Raw genomic sequence first — 20,095 nt, 5'->3', positions numbered from 1 at the left:
GAGTTTTGGGTCTCATTTTAAGTCTATTACACTTTATATGTGATCCTTTGTGCTAACTCTTTCATCAAAATAAATGAACTTGTTATATCCAATGCCCAAATTGGCCTTTCAGACATTACTGGCATCTCCAGGCCAGCTGAGATATTACAGAAATACGAATAATTGAAATACTATATATATATATATATATTAGCAAATTGCTTGGCAACAACTGTTACATCTTACAAACCAATATTATGTTTGTAGGGGTCAAAGCATGACTGAGAATATTAAAAATGTATTAAATTTCATATAATCTAAAAAAAAAAGGTTTTTATAGTTAATGATTCAGAATATTTCAGAGTAAAATTTCCATCTTGTTACAGCAATAAATTTATTCATAATTATAATAGAATTTCCTTTGTTAGTTTTTAAAAATTATATTGCATTCATAATTCGTTTAATACAAGATTTTTTTTCTTCCTATGTTAGCCTTGTACATTTTATCAAATTTAAGTTGTCCTTTAATTGTGGAAGATTCTTTTTGATATAGTGAATGAGGAAATCTTTTTAACCAACCAACTTCTTAATAATCTATCTTGCATTTTATAAAGGTATGTGTATAGGTGAAGCAGATGTAGTTACACATCCTTTGATAGAAGTCTTTTGTATTTGCATGTTTTAAGAAAATGTAAGTATGTGTCTAATTGTATGAACTTATTTTCTTTCCATACAGAATAGTGACAATCCCTGGCTTGCATTTTTTATTGTTCACCAGTTTTTCCCTTCGATTCCTAATTTCAATATGTAAATTTTTGCAGTTTTATGTTCTTTAGCTTCAACTTGCATCTAGCTCCTTCAAAATTCTAACTTCAGTGTAGTCGCTATTTAGTGACGTCAATAAAGTGGCATGTTATAACACTCATTTAACTAATGTAAAGGAAATAATAAAGTTTAAGACTCCCCCCATGTAACAATCAAGTAGAAACCTGTCATCATAATCTTCTTATGGGTTGTATATATATATTCTGTGTATTTTGTCATTCTACTTCCTTTTTATGTCAGATGAATACCATTGAAATGTTATAGTTTTTGTATTGTCCTTTACTATTATGTCATCTTTTAAATGTTTTAAAAGTTTTTACACATTTATGTTTGAGAAGTCTCTGTAATAAAAATAGATGTATACTCTTCTGTGAATATTCTATAGTGACAAAAAAATTTCATTCACTTCAATACAAAGTTTTATTCAGTGTACACAATATTCAATATCAAGCACCCCCAATATAAAATAGTGAGTAGTAAAATAAACTGTGAATTAAAAAAATTTAAACATTTCATATATCTTCAGTTAAAAAGTATTATTAATAAATCAGTAACCACAGTTCCACTTCCTTGAACCTAGTTATCACAGATTAATACTTCTGAATAAAAACAAACTCTACATCCTCTTACAATTAAGTGAAATACAATTATATGAAGAAGTGGGCTACCATACAGGTCATCAGAAAGTCCCAGCAGGCTTGTCGCTATTGATACAATTCAATAGTCTAAATTGTAAGACTACAAATTAATATAAATATTGTCAACAAAATTCCCCCACTCTCATTCATTCCAGTGTGACCCAGGTTGACCTCAATAAGGATGCAAGCCAGTCACTAAATGACTTACTGGTGACCAAAAATTGCTAGTCCACTCTTAATAAAATGTAAGGTAAAACTTCTTTTGGGTTCTTACTAAGGTGTTTGGTTTTTTGTTTCTTTAGAATATACTAGGTAAACTGCCTTGGTTTTCCTTAAATTACATTGCATCTTGTAATTCTTAAATTACTATGTTATTATTTAAAAGAAAACAATAGTGATAAGAAATATTTAAAATTTGAATATCAAAACCAGTTACCTTGAATAAACATATCAGATACCATATTTGCATTTTACCAGATCAATTTCACCATATTTCATAAATACCTGAAGTTAAAGCTAAAATGTGAGCTTTAATTAATAAAAGATGATGATTTAAATCTAGATTAAAAAGTTTGGTTCACTATAAATTATTACTTCTTTAAATTTCAATAACACAATCAGTTAAAACATTCTATTGTTTTATTTACTTAACTGATAAGTACATATGCTACAGAGTTTATAATTTGTTAATCTTAAAGATATAAATTGTTTAACCTTCACTTAGTCACATGACTAATTAGCTACTTTAGTTTAGAGCTAGAAGTGATGACTTGAGTAAGTCTTCAATACAATAGACATTAATGGGTGTATTTACTGGTCAAATTTTGTTTTGTGTAAGTATTTACAGCTTACCTAAAATGTCAGTAATAAATTTTAAAAGTGTTATGTACAAATACAGACATTGTCTAAGAACATTGGTAGAAACTGATTTTCTCTTATATTTTCAAAAAATGAAAACATATCATTAGTTATAACAAGGAAGATAATATTTTTATCCCAATTTATGACACAGTTGAACATATTTGACAAGAATAATGTTAAAATATGAGTTTGTATTCTTTCTTTCATACTGATTAAAATTATCATACAGTAGTTTCCAAAAATATTCAAGTGAATTTTCTAAGAACACACACACACACACATACTAAAATTATATTTTTCTGTTCTTGTGAAAAATTCACTTCAAAGAACTGCCTCTTAATATTTTTGTGTGGTTTACCCAATTTTCATGAAACAAAAATCATGGCATATAGGAAAAATATTTTCCTAGCACAGATGAATTTCTGGCATAAATTACTTTGTAACTTATATAACATTTTCCATCGTATTTTGAATTTTTCCCACAGACATTTTAATTCATCATTCAAATACTTACCAGTTTAAAGATGAACTATTAAAATGGAAGACTAACTGTTTTAAAAAAATGAGATGATTTTTACATTTTTATATTCAAAAACTGCCCAAATGACAAAATACAATTAGTGTATTACACCAGCATTTAGAGATCAGACATTTATATATGCCTACCTTCTAGGAATTGACAAGTTCATATGAAAGACTGAAAATGTCATTAAAGACTCATGTGAAGATATTTTAAGACAGATAAATTTTAATGGAGGTGTCAGGAAATATTTTTTTTTTGTACATGTTGACATAAAAATAAAAGCAAAACACTATCAGAAGATTAACTAACCAATAAAACTAAAATTACATACAAACCAACTACAGTAATAATTATTATTCACTGAATTATAATAAAGGAGGGTGAGGTTCTATAATTTTAGTTTGTTTGTATGCCACTCATCAAATTCCTGCTAATCTTCACCAAAGGTAAAATAAGCATAAAAACTAATGTAATGTTATAGCATTCTATAGATCATACACCAAATTCTCATACAATCAAATGGAAAATTTAATCCCTGATTCACATGTACAGTATTGGAAGTAAGTATTGAAACTGTGAAGAAAAGCGGATAAGAAGCAAATACTATGGTAATGCCACTCCTTTATCATGTAAAAATGAACTGCACAAGAGTACAGCCATATATTGATAATTTTTAAAGTACAGGTAGTCATAAAATGCATTCAGTCGCAAATGTCAATAGCCTTCTCCAACTTATGTTCCCCACGAAACTCTGACCCACCCATACAATGCCATCCACTAATAAGTAACACCAGAAGGTTTTGTATTTTCTTAAGGAAGGTGAATCTCACTGTCACCACTCAAGAGATCAAACAAATTTTGGAAGAAAACCTAGCAACCAATATTCATGTGGTTCCAAGGATTATGTCTCAAACTACTGGAAATATCATCAACTCCCACAATGCTACTAACCAGATACTTTGAAATGGTTGTTTTCAAGGTGGAAAAAAAATCATTTCAGAGAAAGAATATATACATCAAGAAACTCAACTTCCATTTCCTACCAAACCAAATAGACCATTTCAAATCAAAACCAAAAGCCAATACTCATCAAACTAAATCGACCATTTCAAATCAACACCAAAAGCCAATACTCATCAAACCAAATCGACCATTTCAAATCAACACCAAAAGCCAATACTCATCAAACCAAATCGACCATTTCAAATCAACACCCAAAGTCAATAATCATCCAAACCAAATCAACACTCAAAGCCAATACTCATCCAAACCAAGCATCAACTAGAGATCTACAAATTCAAACAACAACCCAGGAAAAAAAATATGTATCCACATCTACTGAAAACTCTGCCACTAACAGCTGCAAAACTCAGACAACTACAAGATCCAAGTGCAAGAAAAACATTACTACTTTCAGTCATCAAATCCAGACATTCAACAAATTCAAGTGCAAAGAAACACAAACAGATGTATTCAAACAATCATCAGAATAAGAATCCAATACCATAGGAGCTCACTCAATAGAATGCATATGCTGATGCAACCACCAACCACAGTATAACATTAAGTCGATCTTTAAATTGATTTTTTTCCCCTCAAGATAATGAGTTTCTTTTGACTGTCAACATTTGAAATTGTTTAAAGCTAGGTATTTGTCTACTCTAAAAATTTATAGGTTCTCAGGTTTGTCTCCTTGGCTCGGTTAGATTTGGTAATATATTTTTCTCTCATGTTTACCTATCTATACTGTGAGTAGGCAGAAGAGGAACTGTTACATTTCCAAACATCCCAGGATACCTAACTCCCAAATTACAACCATGTTTTATCATATCTTAGTCAGATGCTATAGATGGGAGCATGAATCCAAACATGGTTCCCAGGACTGAAATACCAAGGGAAAAGCATGTGGAAAAACTATTTGGCTAGTCAAAGACACTTAGTGCAAAAAACTACAGCTAGACTTCATATTTCAGTAGGAGCTCTACATAAAACACAGAAAAGGGTACATGAAACTGGCATTCCTAATAATGGAAGTGGATGAGGTAGGAAACTGTAACTCTCCTGAAGTAATGTTAAATATCTCAAGGCGTGTTCTTTATGGAATAGACAGTACTCTAGTATAGATCTTGTTATAATTAGTAATACATATGTGAATGTTACCTCAAGAACAGTCAGAAACACATTAACATGAAGTGGTTTCAAAGGATGTGTATTTGCTCTAAAATCACTGCTGAGAATAGGCAACCAGCCCAAAAACATTTTAATGGGCATCAGACCACAAATATTGAAATTAACAAGTTTAGGACTGCATTTCAGCCAACAGTGTCAATGATCTACCAAAAATTAATAGCATAATGATTGCCATTCCCTCAGAAACATAAATCTTTGGGTGGAGACTCATCTTCCAGCCAGACAATGATCCCAAGAATACAGAAAATATGGTATAATGATATTTTTATGGTAAAGAGGCTGAAGAAGCACTCTTAACATTGACTTAGTCTACATAAAGTTCCAATATGAACATTCTTGAAGCTGTGAAGGGTTATGTAAAAACTAAAAAAGTCAAAAGTTAATCAAAAAAACGTATTTCAGCATGGAAACAAGGTTTAATGCTCTGTATACAGTAAACATACAAAATATTAGTGCATTCAATTTGTTTGTTTTCTTTTCTATTTTTTGTGATAGTGTTTCACACCACTAATAAGTTCACTACATGTTGCCACATTGTTGTATGACTTCTGTATGTGTATCACTTGTGTGTGTCCATTAATAAGACATTAATTGTATGACTCCTGTATGTGTATCACTTGTGTGTATCTATTAACAAGTTCACCAGGTGTTGCCACATTGTTGTATGACTCCTGTATGTGTATCACTTGTGTGTATCTATTAACAAGTTCACCAGGTGTTGCCACATTGTTGTATGACTTCTGTATGTGTATCACTTGTGTGTGTCCATTAATACATTCAACACCTGTTGCCAAATTAGTGTATGACTCCTGTATGTGTATCACTTGTGTGTATCTATTAATAAGTTCACCACATGTTGCCACATTATTGTATGACTCCTATATGTGTATCACTTGTGTGCATGTCCATTAATAATTTCACCACATGCTACCACATTGTTGTATGATTCCTCTACATGTATCACTTGTGTGTGTCCATAATTATTTCCATTACTGTATATCTGTACAAGATTCAGAACCAAACAACTTTTACTCATTAGGAAGTCTTCCACGTGACTGTTTCAAAGAGCCACTCTTGTGTTGCTAACTTGTTACAGTGTTGTAAGGTTAGTCCATCTGGACTGTGAGAACTTGGAAGGTCCAAACAAAGTTTTGATTTAACATGCACCAAAGTTCTATCCTGAAAGAAAAAAGAAACTTATCTGAGAAAAAAATAAAAAACATATTCCCTCATTAATGATGCTATACGATTAATACATCAAAGAAGACCATTAGTGTAGGAAAGATTATACAAAATTCAGACAAGTACATGTATAGAATGTTTGTCAAAATCTACTTAAAAAACATATTACAGTACTGAATAATAGCATTATATTGTGAAGATTATATCATGAGAAACAATTATATTTCCAGGAGAAAAATTTTGACAGTAAACTAAAACTCACAGAAAATATGCAAGTGTTAACATTGTAAAATTTGCATCTCCTTTGCAGCATAAAAAATGTACTTCTCTTAAGCAACATTATTATAAGAAAATATAAAAAAACCTAGACAAGTTGTCATAAGGAAAACTTTCAACAATTATACACTAAAACAAAAACTAATACACTAGTAACTCAGCTGAGGTATATTGTATTACAACAAATGTTATAAAGATTGTATCATGAGAAATGGTTATAATTCCATGAACCTCTTTTGTCATTAAACTAAAGCTGGCTTTAGTAGATTAAAGTTAACATCTATAAAAGTTAGTTGATAACAGTCATTAATTGATTGTTGGATACTAAACACAGGATGGAGTTTCAGGTTCATACATTACACAAATGAGTAGAATAAGTTATATTCACATAAAAGATACTGTTGTTGTTTTACTATTAAGCACAAAGCTACACAAAGGGCTGTCTGTGCTCTGCCCACCACGAGTATCGAAACCCGGTTTCTAGCAATATAAGTCTGCAGATATACCGCTGTGCCAGTGGGGGACAAAAGATACTGTATACTTACTGTTGGGTTGTACTTCCATTTTTGTCGTTTATATTCATTGCAGGCCAGCATCACAACATTTGTATCTGCTGTTGCTTCTGGCGAATCCAAACAGATTGATTCATCAGTCATCAAGAAACCTTCCTTTGTGAGGACAAAGTACTGCACCACCAGCAGGTAATACAAATGAAAACAAAAAAGACAATATTGTGCATTAGAATAATGTCTTTAGCTCAAGAGCTCCTGGGATTTAGTACACAAATAATGTTATAGTTTGTTTTCTGTTTTATAGCAGGTAATTGTAAAATTGAATACAATTCTTTGTGGAACATTAATAAGCAGCTTGTTAATTTCTAACTTGTGCAAGTCAGTTAAATGAGACAAAACTTATGTCACCAAAAGTAGCGAAGGGAAAAAAATATATACATAATAAAAGTCATGAAAAATTATTTTCTGTAAGTTCAAATATTGAATATTCATTTAATTAGTACTAACAACTCAGTTACTACACTAGTTAAAACTACATTCACAGCTTTTGTTATTGGGTGGTGTGGATATTAATTATCTTCCTAAAAGATCATAGATGAAAAAAATCAGATTTGATATGCTTGTCTGCCGTGGTAATTTTTACTAATTTTGCTTAGCACCTTGTATGTCATTAATAATGATTTATTCTAGCCAAATTATAATATTTTGAATGTCTTTAATATTGAATCATCAGAGCCTAATTATAATATCTTGATTACATTAACCATACGTGCAGGAGTACAAAATACATCTCCAATACATAAGTTTTGACAAAATCATTATTGTTTGTTCTATTTTTATAGATCATGATTAAAGTTTTTAAACATAAAATAACAAATATCAACATGATTGCAACTAGTTCTTTCTGCTGGCATTGCAAGACAAAAACTGGGTCTAATTAACTCTTTCACTACCAAGTTTATATAGGACAGCTCTCTCTCTGCCAGGTCTATTTTTAGATATTCAATAAAAATCAAAAAGATGCATGCAGTTTTAACTATTTAAGTCATTATTTGGTAAACTGGTAAACTCTGGGAAGTTTGAAAGGGAATACTCTTTTTGTCATGGTGGTAAAAAAGTTCCAAGTTCAATTGGTGGTGCTCTAGGGGGGGATATATATACGTGCCCATGGCAGTGAAAGATTAACTTAATAATGCTTCATCATCATGCATGTTTTTTACATATTTTGAAAGAAAATTTCCTAGTAGAACTACATGATAAGATTTGTGCAATTATACAAATGATTTTAGCTATATCCTTTAAGGGCAGGTTAACTCACTCACTTTAGCATTTTTATTTATATATTTCTTAATTATGTTTAAAAAAATTTAATCCACAGCTTCTTTGTAAAACATAAAATACTGAAAAAATTTAATCTATCACAGAAAACTAAATTATTCATTTTAGACATACCACGTTAACTCTAAGTGTGTTTAAAATAATTATTTACCGATATGATTACTTGCTTCAAATACTTTGGTGTATTCAAAGTCTTCACGTTCTTTATGTTAGAAAATCACATTTACAAGATACCTAAAATCCCAAAAATTCCATAAATTGACTTATTTACCAATTACTACTACGTATTAGAGTTTAGTATGACAAGATTATGTTATGCCATAAATTAACATAATTTTAATAATGTTTTTTTTATTCCTTACCTGTTGAGGATATGTTTCAAACACACAATCTCCCAGCTGAACCTTGCCCACAGGTTGTCGAGCTGTACCTTTAGTGTTGGGTCGCTGAAAACACTTGCCATTCTTTTTGTTGCGTATCTATTTTAATTTAACAAAAGAAGAAGAAATCTCATCTTGCATTCTGTTATAATTTACAATGAGTAGTTCTAATCATTTAAATTAGATAAAATAAATATAACATTATAGGGAATTTCTTTAAGATACTATAGCAACTCCACTAACTATAGTGAAAATAGATAAGGTACATAAAAGCTGTTATTTTGTAGCATTTTAGGTAATATCCCAACTCAAGTCATGCTTAACACATTGCCCCAAGATATTTGGTATTCAACAATTTCTAACAATTATTTGAAAATTTCTGCTCCTCTTGGAACATCAGAAATTTAAACAATCCTATCTTCTATGTTTAGTGAATTTAATATTTCCTAGACCTAATTAAACAGAAACTTTACTTTTCCAAAGAATCTGCCATCTGTGGGAAGAAAGTGTTCAGGCCACACAGTATCAAGATACCATTTGAAACTCTTACAGCCAAGTCTCTCTCGTAAAGCTTTCCTTTCCATAACATCTATCCCCTTTCGCATTTTCTTTGCCCCTAAATAAAAAATTATGAAAATGTTTTTAAAGCTAAAAATAAAAAATATCTGAAGTTCAAACTATTAAAAAAATATATTTATTTCTTCAGAAAAACATTTACCAAATGACCCTTACTCTAACTGCCACCTGCAACATTCTTACATAAAATGTAGATTAAAGACTGTAGGAGTCATACAATGTAAAATATTTATAGTGAAAAACAATAAAATGGAACAAATTCATAATATAAATGTATTCTGTTAGTCAATTAAGAAGCATGTTAAAAGGCTTATTTATTACAGTGTTTTTAGCCTGTACTTTCAGGTGTTTTGGTGACTTTCAACAAAATTTAAACGATTCTGAAAATAATTTTGTTCAGTAAAGTACACGGTGTAAATATATTAAAATATGCCTATTATATATACATGATTGATGATTACAAACTATGCTTAATTTGGTTTATGTTGCCTTTTATTTTATTTTACCAAAATTCTAAAGGCCTTTAAGATCTAAAAATATGAGAAATTCAGTTCTGAGCTCAAATTAAATTTACTTTTAGCTCCCTCCTCCCCCAACAAATAGGTGTTGTCATTGTTTTAAGATGTAAACTTATTTAACTCAACTTGTACGGCAACAAATATGTATGTTTAAACCAAGTTCAAACAATGATTATGAATAACCACTTTAAATTAAAGTCAATTGACCAAGGCAAGTAGCATTTGTAATTAAATTTAAAATTTTTTGAATTAAAATAAATTTCAAAGTACTTATCTCAAATATTGTAGGCCTTTCCTTATTGAATTTGCTTTCATCTGACTCAAAATGTGGAGTATCCTTTATGAATTGCATTTATCTATACTTCTCCCCTCTCCCACCTTCCATGTAACTCATTGCACATGCCTTGGGAGATCTTACACAAGCTCTGCTTCCCACCATAATTCAGAGTTTTTTTTAAAGTTGATGAAAACCACATATAATTCAGTTGTGGGGAGGTGGGTGATAAAGTATTTCAAACTAGGTAGTTTTATCTTTGAAATACAGTAAACTAGAATGCCCACATAGTTCTAGAAAGGAGGTGGGAGGGTATTGGCAGGAGTGTAAATGACAGAAATGTTATAAATGTATAACTTACAAGGCAGAAAGATAATAACCTAGACTACAATAAAGATATAGTCAAGCAGAGTCAAAGCAGAATTCCAAATGAGATTGGAAGAACTGGATTCAAGAGATAATGAATGGAGAAGAGTAGCTTTATATAATGGCTGGACCTAAGGACACCCAGAAATAAAATATTCATCTCAACAGGATACCCCTTCACTCTTGATGCTCTTCAGCTCATACAAAACAAGGAGTTATTTAGTGCAGTAATATTTCCTTTTTTCTGTGGAGCCAATAATGGGAACACAAGTGGTGGAATAAAGAAGTAGGAGAAATACTATGCCATGTTTTTTAGTGAAAAGTTCTTGTGAGAACAGCCTAGTCAATTTGGTTTGTTTTGAACTTCACATAAAGCTACACGATGGTTATCTGTACTAGCTGTCCCTAATTTAGCAGTGAAAGACTAGAGGGAAGGCAGCTAGTCATCACCACCCACTGCCAACTCTTGGACTACTCTTTTACCAACAAATAGTGGGATTGACTATCACATTATAATGCCCCCATGACTGGGAGGGCAAGCATGTTTGGTGGGACAGGGATTCAAACTCATGACCCTCAGATTGCTAGTCAAGTGCCCTAACCACCTGGCCATACTGGGTTAGCCTAGTCAAATATTATAAATGGACATACTCCAGGGGTTGTAGCCTATCTTTATCTATAAATAAGAAGACCAATAAGTCTCTGGAAAATTAGTGGATGCTCAGAAAGAACTGAATAAAGATCCAAGTCTTCCCAAGGAATGGAGGCACAACAAGTTGAGGACAACCCAATCATTAATAAAAAAAAAACAGATAGTCCCTATCCTGGTTGGAGCTGAGACATCTATTGAGAAGAGGCCTCCCACCTCAAGTATCTCTAATGCCACACAAAGACATGCACGAGTAGGCAGAAAAAATACCTGCCACAAAATCATGAGCCACCATATGGCAATCTCTGTCCACTTCCAGAGGACTACATTCTCTCATGGGTGGAGAGAGCAATATGGTGAAGTTAAAGTTGATGAAAAGTACCTGGAATCATTCACATGCCAATCTGTAAGATGTCCTCTAAAGTTTACCAAGACCAAGAAACCAAAGACATTGACAACTAGCAAATTTAATGAGATTTAACCCAAAATTCACTTTGAATGTGTTTAATTATATCTCAGTTGACAAGACAAATCAACTGCATAATCCAGTTAATTAGTGTGAATGGAGCAAGAGCCATGGAATGAAATTTTTTATAAGGCATAACCAATATGGATCCTCACCCTGAAAGATTATTTCATTCGAGTTAGCATCAAACATCAGAAAACATTCTTCTGAATAAGAATCTGAGTCAGTCAGGGTAGGTAACATATTTGGTTTTTAAAAGTAAATAACTTCAATTGTAGTGCAAGCCTTTGGTAGGAAGGTCCTATCAGGATATAAGTACAGACCCTTCTAATAAAAAGATAGCACAAGAAAGTATATAGCAAAAATATCTAACTGTCTCCTACCTGAAGCAAGCAATAGAAGAAAATACATCTTAAGGAAAGTGATGAGAGTAAACAAGTTAAGTTGCTAAAGGTTGGGAAAGAAGAAAAGTAAAACATCTTCAAGCAAGACTCAAGTCCTATGGAGGACATCATCTAGAAAAAAAGCCCCAAAAAATAACTGAAGGAGTAGGGATGAGAGACAGAAAGATGACTTCTGTAACATCTAAAGATGGTAGAAAGGGCAGCTCTGTAGCCTGCAATAGAAGACAAGCCACAATACAAAATAAGAATACCTGTAAAGGAGTTGGAGGAAGACAAGAAACAGATTTTCAAATGCACAAACGTCTAAAGAGATAGACTCAAGATTGGTATATGGCTAGGAGTGAATATCTGCAAAATTATGACAACAATTGAGTTACACGAGAGGAGAAACTGGCTTTTCTTATAAAAGACTGCATAACAGCGAGTCATAAAGCTGTAGATGATGAACATTCAAGTAGAAGATGGACATTTGAGGTTGGCATAGATGTTTCCAAAGAGCTAATAGAACAGGATCCCCTTGAGACAGACAACATAGTAGTAGAAACCATGGATGAGCAATAAGAATTTTACAATTCAACAAACTGATCTTGACCAATACCCAAGGAAGAAGATGAAGAGGAAGGTAAGCACAAAGAAAAGGTTCTCCCAAAACTGACTCAAAGCATCTACGTTTAGAAAAGCAGGACCTGGAACTGGGTATCAATAAAATGGAAGATGATTGACTACAGTAGCAGATGCATAAGTCATAGAATAACCTACCTGATGGGACAACCACTGAAATTCTGTTGGAAGAAGCCTATTATCTTTAGAAATAAAATCCGTAAGAATGTTCATAACACATGTCATGTGTAAGCTTGAAGATGTATGTGATATAAATGTAACCAATTAAGTAGAGAGACAGCAGCAAAACACAGGCTGTGAAATCAAAATTCCACACAGATTGTTGATATGTGTCACCTTAGTACAATTATCTACATGAAGCCAAACAGTTGTGGTACAACAAGGGTAGAAACTATTAGCATGCATGTTGAACTATCTGAAGCTTCAAAAGACTGATGTGAGCAAGTTATTCCTGAGGAGATGACAGATCTGAAACACAGCACCCTAGCCCTTGAGAAAGGCATGTGTGAAAAGCTACAGGTCTGTATGAGGTGGAAGAATAAGGGTCCTACAGTGGTAAATTTTTAACTGAGCCAAACTAAAAGATAATTGAGAGCAGCAGGAGAAAGGAAAATTATCCAATAGTTTGAAGAGAAATGCACCTGAGATGCAAGAATCCACTGAAAGTGTTTCAAGTGAGCATGACCCACGGTAACTGCCTCATATAGAGAAGTCATCATCCCCAAACCAGCGAGGATGTCTTTGGTAGATGGAGGAGAAGAGAGAAATAAGCACACCTGAGACTTCAGGAGTTATAAAGTCAAAGAAAGCAGTTGAAGTGTTTATCCAAAATCCCAGAGAGAAAATCATATAGTTGATTGAGTGTGAGTCAACAACTGAGGTGACAACACAGAAAACAAACAGTCATAAATATAATGATGAAAATCTGTATTAAGAGTGTATAAAAAGCCAGCAGATGCCTTGACTACAAGTGTGAAAACAAAAAGCACTGAAGCCAGACCAAAAGGGATGGCCATAAACTGATAAACCATTTGCCACTGGTAAATGTGAAGAAAATGTTAAGAATATGGGTGAACAGGATATGAAAATAATTACCTTTGATATCCACCTTTGTCATGCAAAAACCTTGATGAAGGAATTTCTGTAAGATTCTCATGGTTTCTATCTTGAAATGAAGAATATCCAGATAATGATTGAGATGGGAAAGATATATTACTGATCTTCAATCTCCTGATTTATTTGGCATTACAAAAAATCAAAAGAGTAAACACCTTGGGAAATATGAAGTACTGTTTTGATAGTTTCTTTAAGTAAAAGATTTGAAACTCCTGATCCAATATTTGAATACCAACTGCATCAAACAAAAGATGAAACTAGAAGAGTCAAAAGTGGAGGAGGAGGATAAGTTGGAGAGAAAATGACTTGAAGAATTTGATGAATCCAAGGGTCCCAAAGCCAAAGATTTCAAAGATGAGCACAGGATTTCAGATGCCACTCCCCAAAGGTATGAGAGAAGGGGGTGCTCAGAAAAGAAGAAAGTTAATGTCTGGGATGAGAAGGCCCACCCCATTTGCTTCTGTATTTCACAACATGAAATGAGTGAAAATAGATGAGAAAACAAAAATAAAAGGCTAAGAAGTAGCAAAAGAAGAGGCAGGTAATGCAGGAAGATGGCTATTGCTAAGTGGATGTTGAAAATTAGGAAAATGATGAAGTAACTTGTGAAGCCAGAGCTATAATCAGCCCCTTTTGATGAGCTTCTCCTGATTGAGAAAGTAATTTGAGAGACATACCAGCAAAAACAAAGGAGAGCAAGAAAGAGACCCTTAGGAGTCATCATAAATATGCTGGTGGTGAATCCTTTGTAAAATAGCTATACAAGCTAATACATCAAAAGAACAAGCAAGTCACATGGTAAACAAAACCAAGTTAGTAAGTGCTGCAGAAAGAGAAACATGTAAAGCATTCACCTGCTCCCAAGAAAAAGAACTGGGAGACAAAGGATATATTACATCTAATAACTAAACTGAGGAAAAAATTTGTAAGATAAGCTTAATTATTAAGTTGAAAGATTTTGATGTTAATCATTAAATACCTGGGTTTAAAAGGAAGAAAAACTCCTTCCAATCATCCATCCAGACCTCTGCTGCACGAGCTAAGTTGGTGTACAAGACACTTCCAACTCCACCTGGTCGGGGAAATGAGTATGGTGAAGATCTTCGAAACAGGTGGCCAACATGTGAACAAGGAACAATCTCAACAGAGCCTCCACATTGCCATACCTAAAAAATAATGTGCAATGCTGGTTAGAAATTGTAAATCGTGACTGACAAGAGCCTAAACTGTATGTAATAAATTTATCATATAAGCCTTATCTGACCTGAGATATCAAGCAATATTATTTCTGTACACTTTATATGGCTATGTTCACCTATCATTAATCCACTTAACATACTTCTAATTCTAAATTAATATCAGTTGTTTCTTGGCTAAATAAAAACTCTATTGGCATAGTGTAAAGAGTGTAGCTAACAACTGGTCAATTTTCAATGTTCAGGATATTAAACAGACACACTTGTAAGTTTCTGTGGATGTTTCTCTATTCAAAATGTTAACCTAACAAATCTTATCACAAATAAGAACATAAGCCTCTCTTTCAAATCAGCTGATTAAAATTAGGATAATTTACACTCACTAGATAATCAGATTACATTGACAAACTGCTCTCGCAGGTAATGTATTTAGCTATCCACTACTAGAAAAATTGATACAAAGTAAATGCTCTAGTAAATACACTTTTTTAAAGCAGAAAACTCACTCTGAATGACAGTTCAATATTTTCACCTCCCCATATATCCATCATCTCATCATAAGTCCCAATTTCTTCAAAGTATGATCTGTCAATGGAAAACAGCCCTCCTGCCATTACTGGAGTCCTAGATGGAGATAAGTTATCACTTTGATCATATTAGTTTTTAAACTTGAAAAAACTAGTTATAAGTGTCTACAACTGAATAATTAAATGTAAACAAACTATATGGAATATTTGTATTTATCTATTTGTATGTATGTTTTTACTGAAGATGTTGTTTTGAACTTTAAGAGTAGATTTTAAAATGAAGTTCATAAAGATCTGGTTTGACAATTAAAACAATGTCTGCAAGAAAGTGGATGAAGAGTTTATCCCATCAAAGACATATAACCTAAAGCATTTTCTACAAAAGATTGTGTAAAATATTGAAACATTATTTTTCACTAATACTTCATATATAAAACAATTATTTGTAGAATTTGCACCACATCTTTACCTCACATACAGCAAACATAAGATAAGCTAATACATAACGACAGAACGTAAAACAAAATATTATAATAAGATTCTTAAGTAGCACTTCAAGTTCTAAATCCACAGCAATGTCTATAAAGTTAAATAAGATAAGCTGATACATAACGTAAAACACATAAAATATTATAATAAGATTCTTAAGGAGCAATGTCTATAAAGTTAAATAAACTGATGAAGAGCATAAACCACATATTTTGAAAAAAATGAATTAACTTTGTGCATCCTCTTATTGTTTTTGTATGTTTTGGTTCTTTGCTTAAACATTTCTTTTTAGTTTTTTGTAATTTAAATGTATTCTTACAAAAAAATTATTTTACCTGAAACACACTACATTACTCTATATTTGATGTTTAAATACCTCAATGTTTTCCTTATCCAAGGATTACTTAGTTTATTTCCTACATGTGATATATATATGTTTGTAAATTCTTGCACAACACAAAACAATAGATATTACTATGTCTAAGTATAATATAATAAATTTGACATACTTTAAATACCAATTGTGTTTGAAAAAAACTGCTCCAAATAATAACTTTTAATGCAAGATATATTTTCATTCATTCTGTAAAGTAAATACATTAACAATGGGAAATTAAGTAAATAATTTAAACACATTTCATCTTAATGGTAAATTAAAAACATCTATACGCAGAAAAATAAGATATTAATGTATACAAAATCATAAATATGAATACATCATACAAACGTTTTCTTTAAAACACTAGGTACACCAATATTTTAATATTACAATGTGGAAGGAACTAACCTAAAAGGCAAGGTTCCATCTTTTTGCCTCCTGTGAATCTCTTTTTCTCCTAATGGATACCACCGAAAATGAAGTTCCCAGTTAAAAGCTCCCCAGTGAAACTCAAAGCTGCGTACGTAGGCAAAGTTTTCGTCGTGAATTATGTCAATTACTGGACATGCGACTCTCTTTCTGTTCAATAACATACAACTTTTATGGAATAAAAGTTATAACAAGAAGACTCAAAACATTTAATATCTTTTATTTAGCAGAAAGTCTTAATACTTAGAAATATATTAGCCTAAGCAGCACATTAATAAAGTAAAAGTATTGTCATTTTCTTTTATATATATCTCAATTATCAAACAATAATATTTTATTAAGTACTAACTACACATAAAAATATAATCAAATTGTAAAATAGTATTGTTAGAAATTACTGTAACAATGGAATACATTACTAAATTGACTTGTATGTATACTTAAAAAGATTAAATGAATTATTTAAAACTTTTACATTGTTAATCAAGTGTAAAGATAGGTGTGTGTGTGTGTTTTGTTATATTTTCATTTATTGTACTGCTTAAGCATAATATACAATAAATTAAACTGTTGCTAACCTGTCCTCTGCAATCCTTGTCAGAAGTGGCTCTAGCCAGTAATAGTTACACTCACAGTGAGAGTCCAAAAATGTTAGTGTTTGACCACGGGCAACCTTGGCACCCATGAGTCTTGCCCTGATAAGTCCAGTTCTGTTTGTGGCTCTGATTACTTTAACATATACAGGCAACTTGGATACATAATCATCAAGTGGATTTTTCAGGAAAGCTGTTCATAAGAAAAAGTAATGATTTACAGTACAAAACAGCCAGTTAAGTTTATATAAGTTTAGGTAACAATTCAATAGAAGTAAGTAAAAGACATGTATTCATACTTCGATATTATTTTGTTATAAACATTTTACAAACAAAAATACAATCAACATAAATAAATCAACAAAAAGCTATAACTTAACCCTTTCACTATATCCAATCAACATAACTACATCTACAAAAAGCTACAACTTACTACTTTCAGAACATTCAATCAATGTAATTACATCTATAAAAAGCTACAATTTACACCTTTCACCAGAATCAGTCATCATAATTACAGACAAAGAAAATCTTAACTTACCTTTAACCAGAATCATATACCTCATTATCTTCATAGAAAGCTACAACTTAACCCTTTTACGAGAGCTATTCACCACAATTGCCAACACAAATAAACTTAAAATGTACCTCTTTCACTGGCATCATCCACTAAGATTATTTCCCTAAGTAACTGTCGTGGAGACCGATTGATGACACTATGTACTGTACGAAGTAATGTGGACCAAGCCTCATTGTGGAAAACTATAATTACACTAGTATCTGGAAGATTTGATGTCACGTATGATTTCTCCCGACAGCTAAGGAATGTCATAAAAAACTTAAGTATTGAGCTTTCGGTATCTGAGTGTAATAAGTAATTAGTCTTATATGCTCATTAAACATTTTTTACAAAATCATACATAAAAATTTTAGCATAGTAACATGTATGAACAGAAACACAATAAACAAATACATAACTGCTCAGAAATAGCTTCCAATCAAAATAATTTATCATTAAACTTGAAGGTGCCCTTAGGTTACAGTAATTAACCATGAAAGTAAATACTTGCTTTACTTCCAAGGTTACAGTAATTAACCATAAAAGTAAACGCTTGCTTCACTTCAAAGAACATCTACGTAAGAATCAATTAGGGTAATTCTAAATATTGTCAGATTTTCTAATATACAAAGCAGAAGCCAATACATATCCAGGAAAATTGATCTTTATAAATCAGCTGTACACAATGGTCCAGTTTGATGATACAATGTATACACGATTTCTATGTTTAAATAACATTTCCATTTATAACCTAATATTTTTTTCAGGCACTGCAAATTTTGTTCCCTATTATAAATTTCTTTTAAGCTCCAAAATGCATTACACATAATTTTTCAAAATGAAAAGATATAAATCTTGAAAAGTAGAGGGATCCCACAGCAAGAAAAGATAATTTTGATTGCCTCTTAAGGGAGCTGTGCAAGGTAGATAATATCCTATTGCTCAACAGGACAAAGGAGACAATTGGGGTTTGAACAATCATATAGACAAGAAATGAAGGAAGGGTGATTAGAGAAAACATCTGATCACCCTTCTGCACAGTCTAAGTTATGGAAAGGAGTGATATGAAAATAAAATCATCTGTCTCTGTTAAAAAAGTGCAGGAGACAGTTAAAGTAAAATATATCTTGGTAATGTATCCTACAAACTAGAAAAAATACTTCTTAAAAGAAAGATAATAGAGGGAAGAGATGGCCAATGGCTTGAATGGAGGACTTGTACAACAATGCATGTATGAGTAATCAGAGAATAGTTCACTCACCAATCAACTGAGTAGAAGAACATAATCAAAACTCTTTTCTATTATTAATAAATGTACAATACTTGAGAAATAATACTCTTTTTTTTCTTGATTTGATACAAATTATCACCTCAAGTCACAATGTAATGTAACTAGTGAATCCACATTACCAAGGAAATTACCTGAGTAACAAGGAATTTAATATAGTGATTGTCAAGTGATTGTAGTTGAAACAAAAACAATGACTGAAGTTGTTGATAGTTGAGAAGTTAATCACTATTATTCACAACATTCAGTTAACAGAAAAGATCCCAGAAGAAGCCACACCCCAATATTTGTCTGATGAAAGTAAGGTTCTTGAATTCGATGTTGATGAGAAAGGAGTAACAATGGTTCACTGAATTTCAAGGATAAGGAACAAATGACAATAGAAGATGAAATTTCTGAGGAATATGCAAAGACTTAAGTTCACATCTAACTAGCTTAAGGCAGTGCTTCACAAGGTATTCAATTTTTCCAGATAAAGGCTAACCTACAGCTAATTTCGACACTCATTGTGTTGAAGTTAAGGTTTATGCAAAAATTTTAAAACAAACAATTACAACATCCAGATATACAATAACAACATAGTCTTATTATGTTTATTCTAAACTTTAAGTTATGATACAAGTAAAGAACAGATATTTATGTTCAGTTTCTACATAATAAATTGAAATGTGGGAATAGCCTAGCAAGAAGACTAAAACAACTTCAAAACTTTTAGCAAATAAAAAAAACAAATAGTTCTTAACTACTTAGTGCTCACTGATATTTCTTTTGTCACAAAACTTAAGTAGAATTTGACTATGTTTTAGTGGTCAATTGATCAATTTCGTTTTTGGGAAAAATCAAATAACCAATCACATTGAATTTTCCACATGATAAGCCAGAAATCAATACAAAGCAAAGTAATTAAAACGATCACCTTGATAGCTACCAATAGGAGTGGA

General features: G+C 31.9%; 1 protein-coding gene across 1 annotated transcript in view; it reads right to left on the bottom strand.

Annotated features, from left to right (window-relative positions):
- Positions 1-1,235: 1,235 nt before the first annotated feature.
- Positions 1,236-20,095, bottom strand: part of LOC106457822 (polypeptide N-acetylgalactosaminyltransferase 13-like) — a 28,121-nt gene continuing 9,261 nt past the window's right edge. Inside the window, exons 3-11 of the mRNA XM_013917273.2 lie at positions 17,956-18,125; positions 17,293-17,500; positions 16,694-16,864; positions 15,397-15,514; positions 14,674-14,860; positions 9,178-9,320; positions 8,687-8,803; positions 7,020-7,160; positions 1,236-6,195 (exon numbers count right to left, since the gene is read on the bottom strand). Of these exons, the coding sequence (XP_013772727.1) occupies positions 6,052-6,195; positions 7,020-7,160; positions 8,687-8,803; positions 9,178-9,320; positions 14,674-14,860; positions 15,397-15,514; positions 16,694-16,864; positions 17,293-17,500; positions 17,956-18,125 (1,399 nt within the window). The 3' untranslated portion in view covers positions 1,236-6,051. The remainder of the gene's footprint in view (positions 6,196-7,019; positions 7,161-8,686; positions 8,804-9,177; positions 9,321-14,673; positions 14,861-15,396; positions 15,515-16,693; positions 16,865-17,292; positions 17,501-17,955; positions 18,126-20,095) is intronic.

The sequence above is a fragment of the Limulus polyphemus genome, unplaced genomic scaffold (assembly GCF_000517525.1).
Source record: "Limulus polyphemus unplaced genomic scaffold, Limulus_polyphemus-2.1.2 Scaffold378, whole genome shotgun sequence".
Classification (NCBI taxonomy): Eukaryota; Metazoa; Arthropoda; class Merostomata; order Xiphosura; family Limulidae; genus Limulus; species Limulus polyphemus.
The sequence above is the reverse complement of the archived record's forward strand: the minus strand, read 5'-3'. Positions and strand labels throughout refer to the sequence as shown.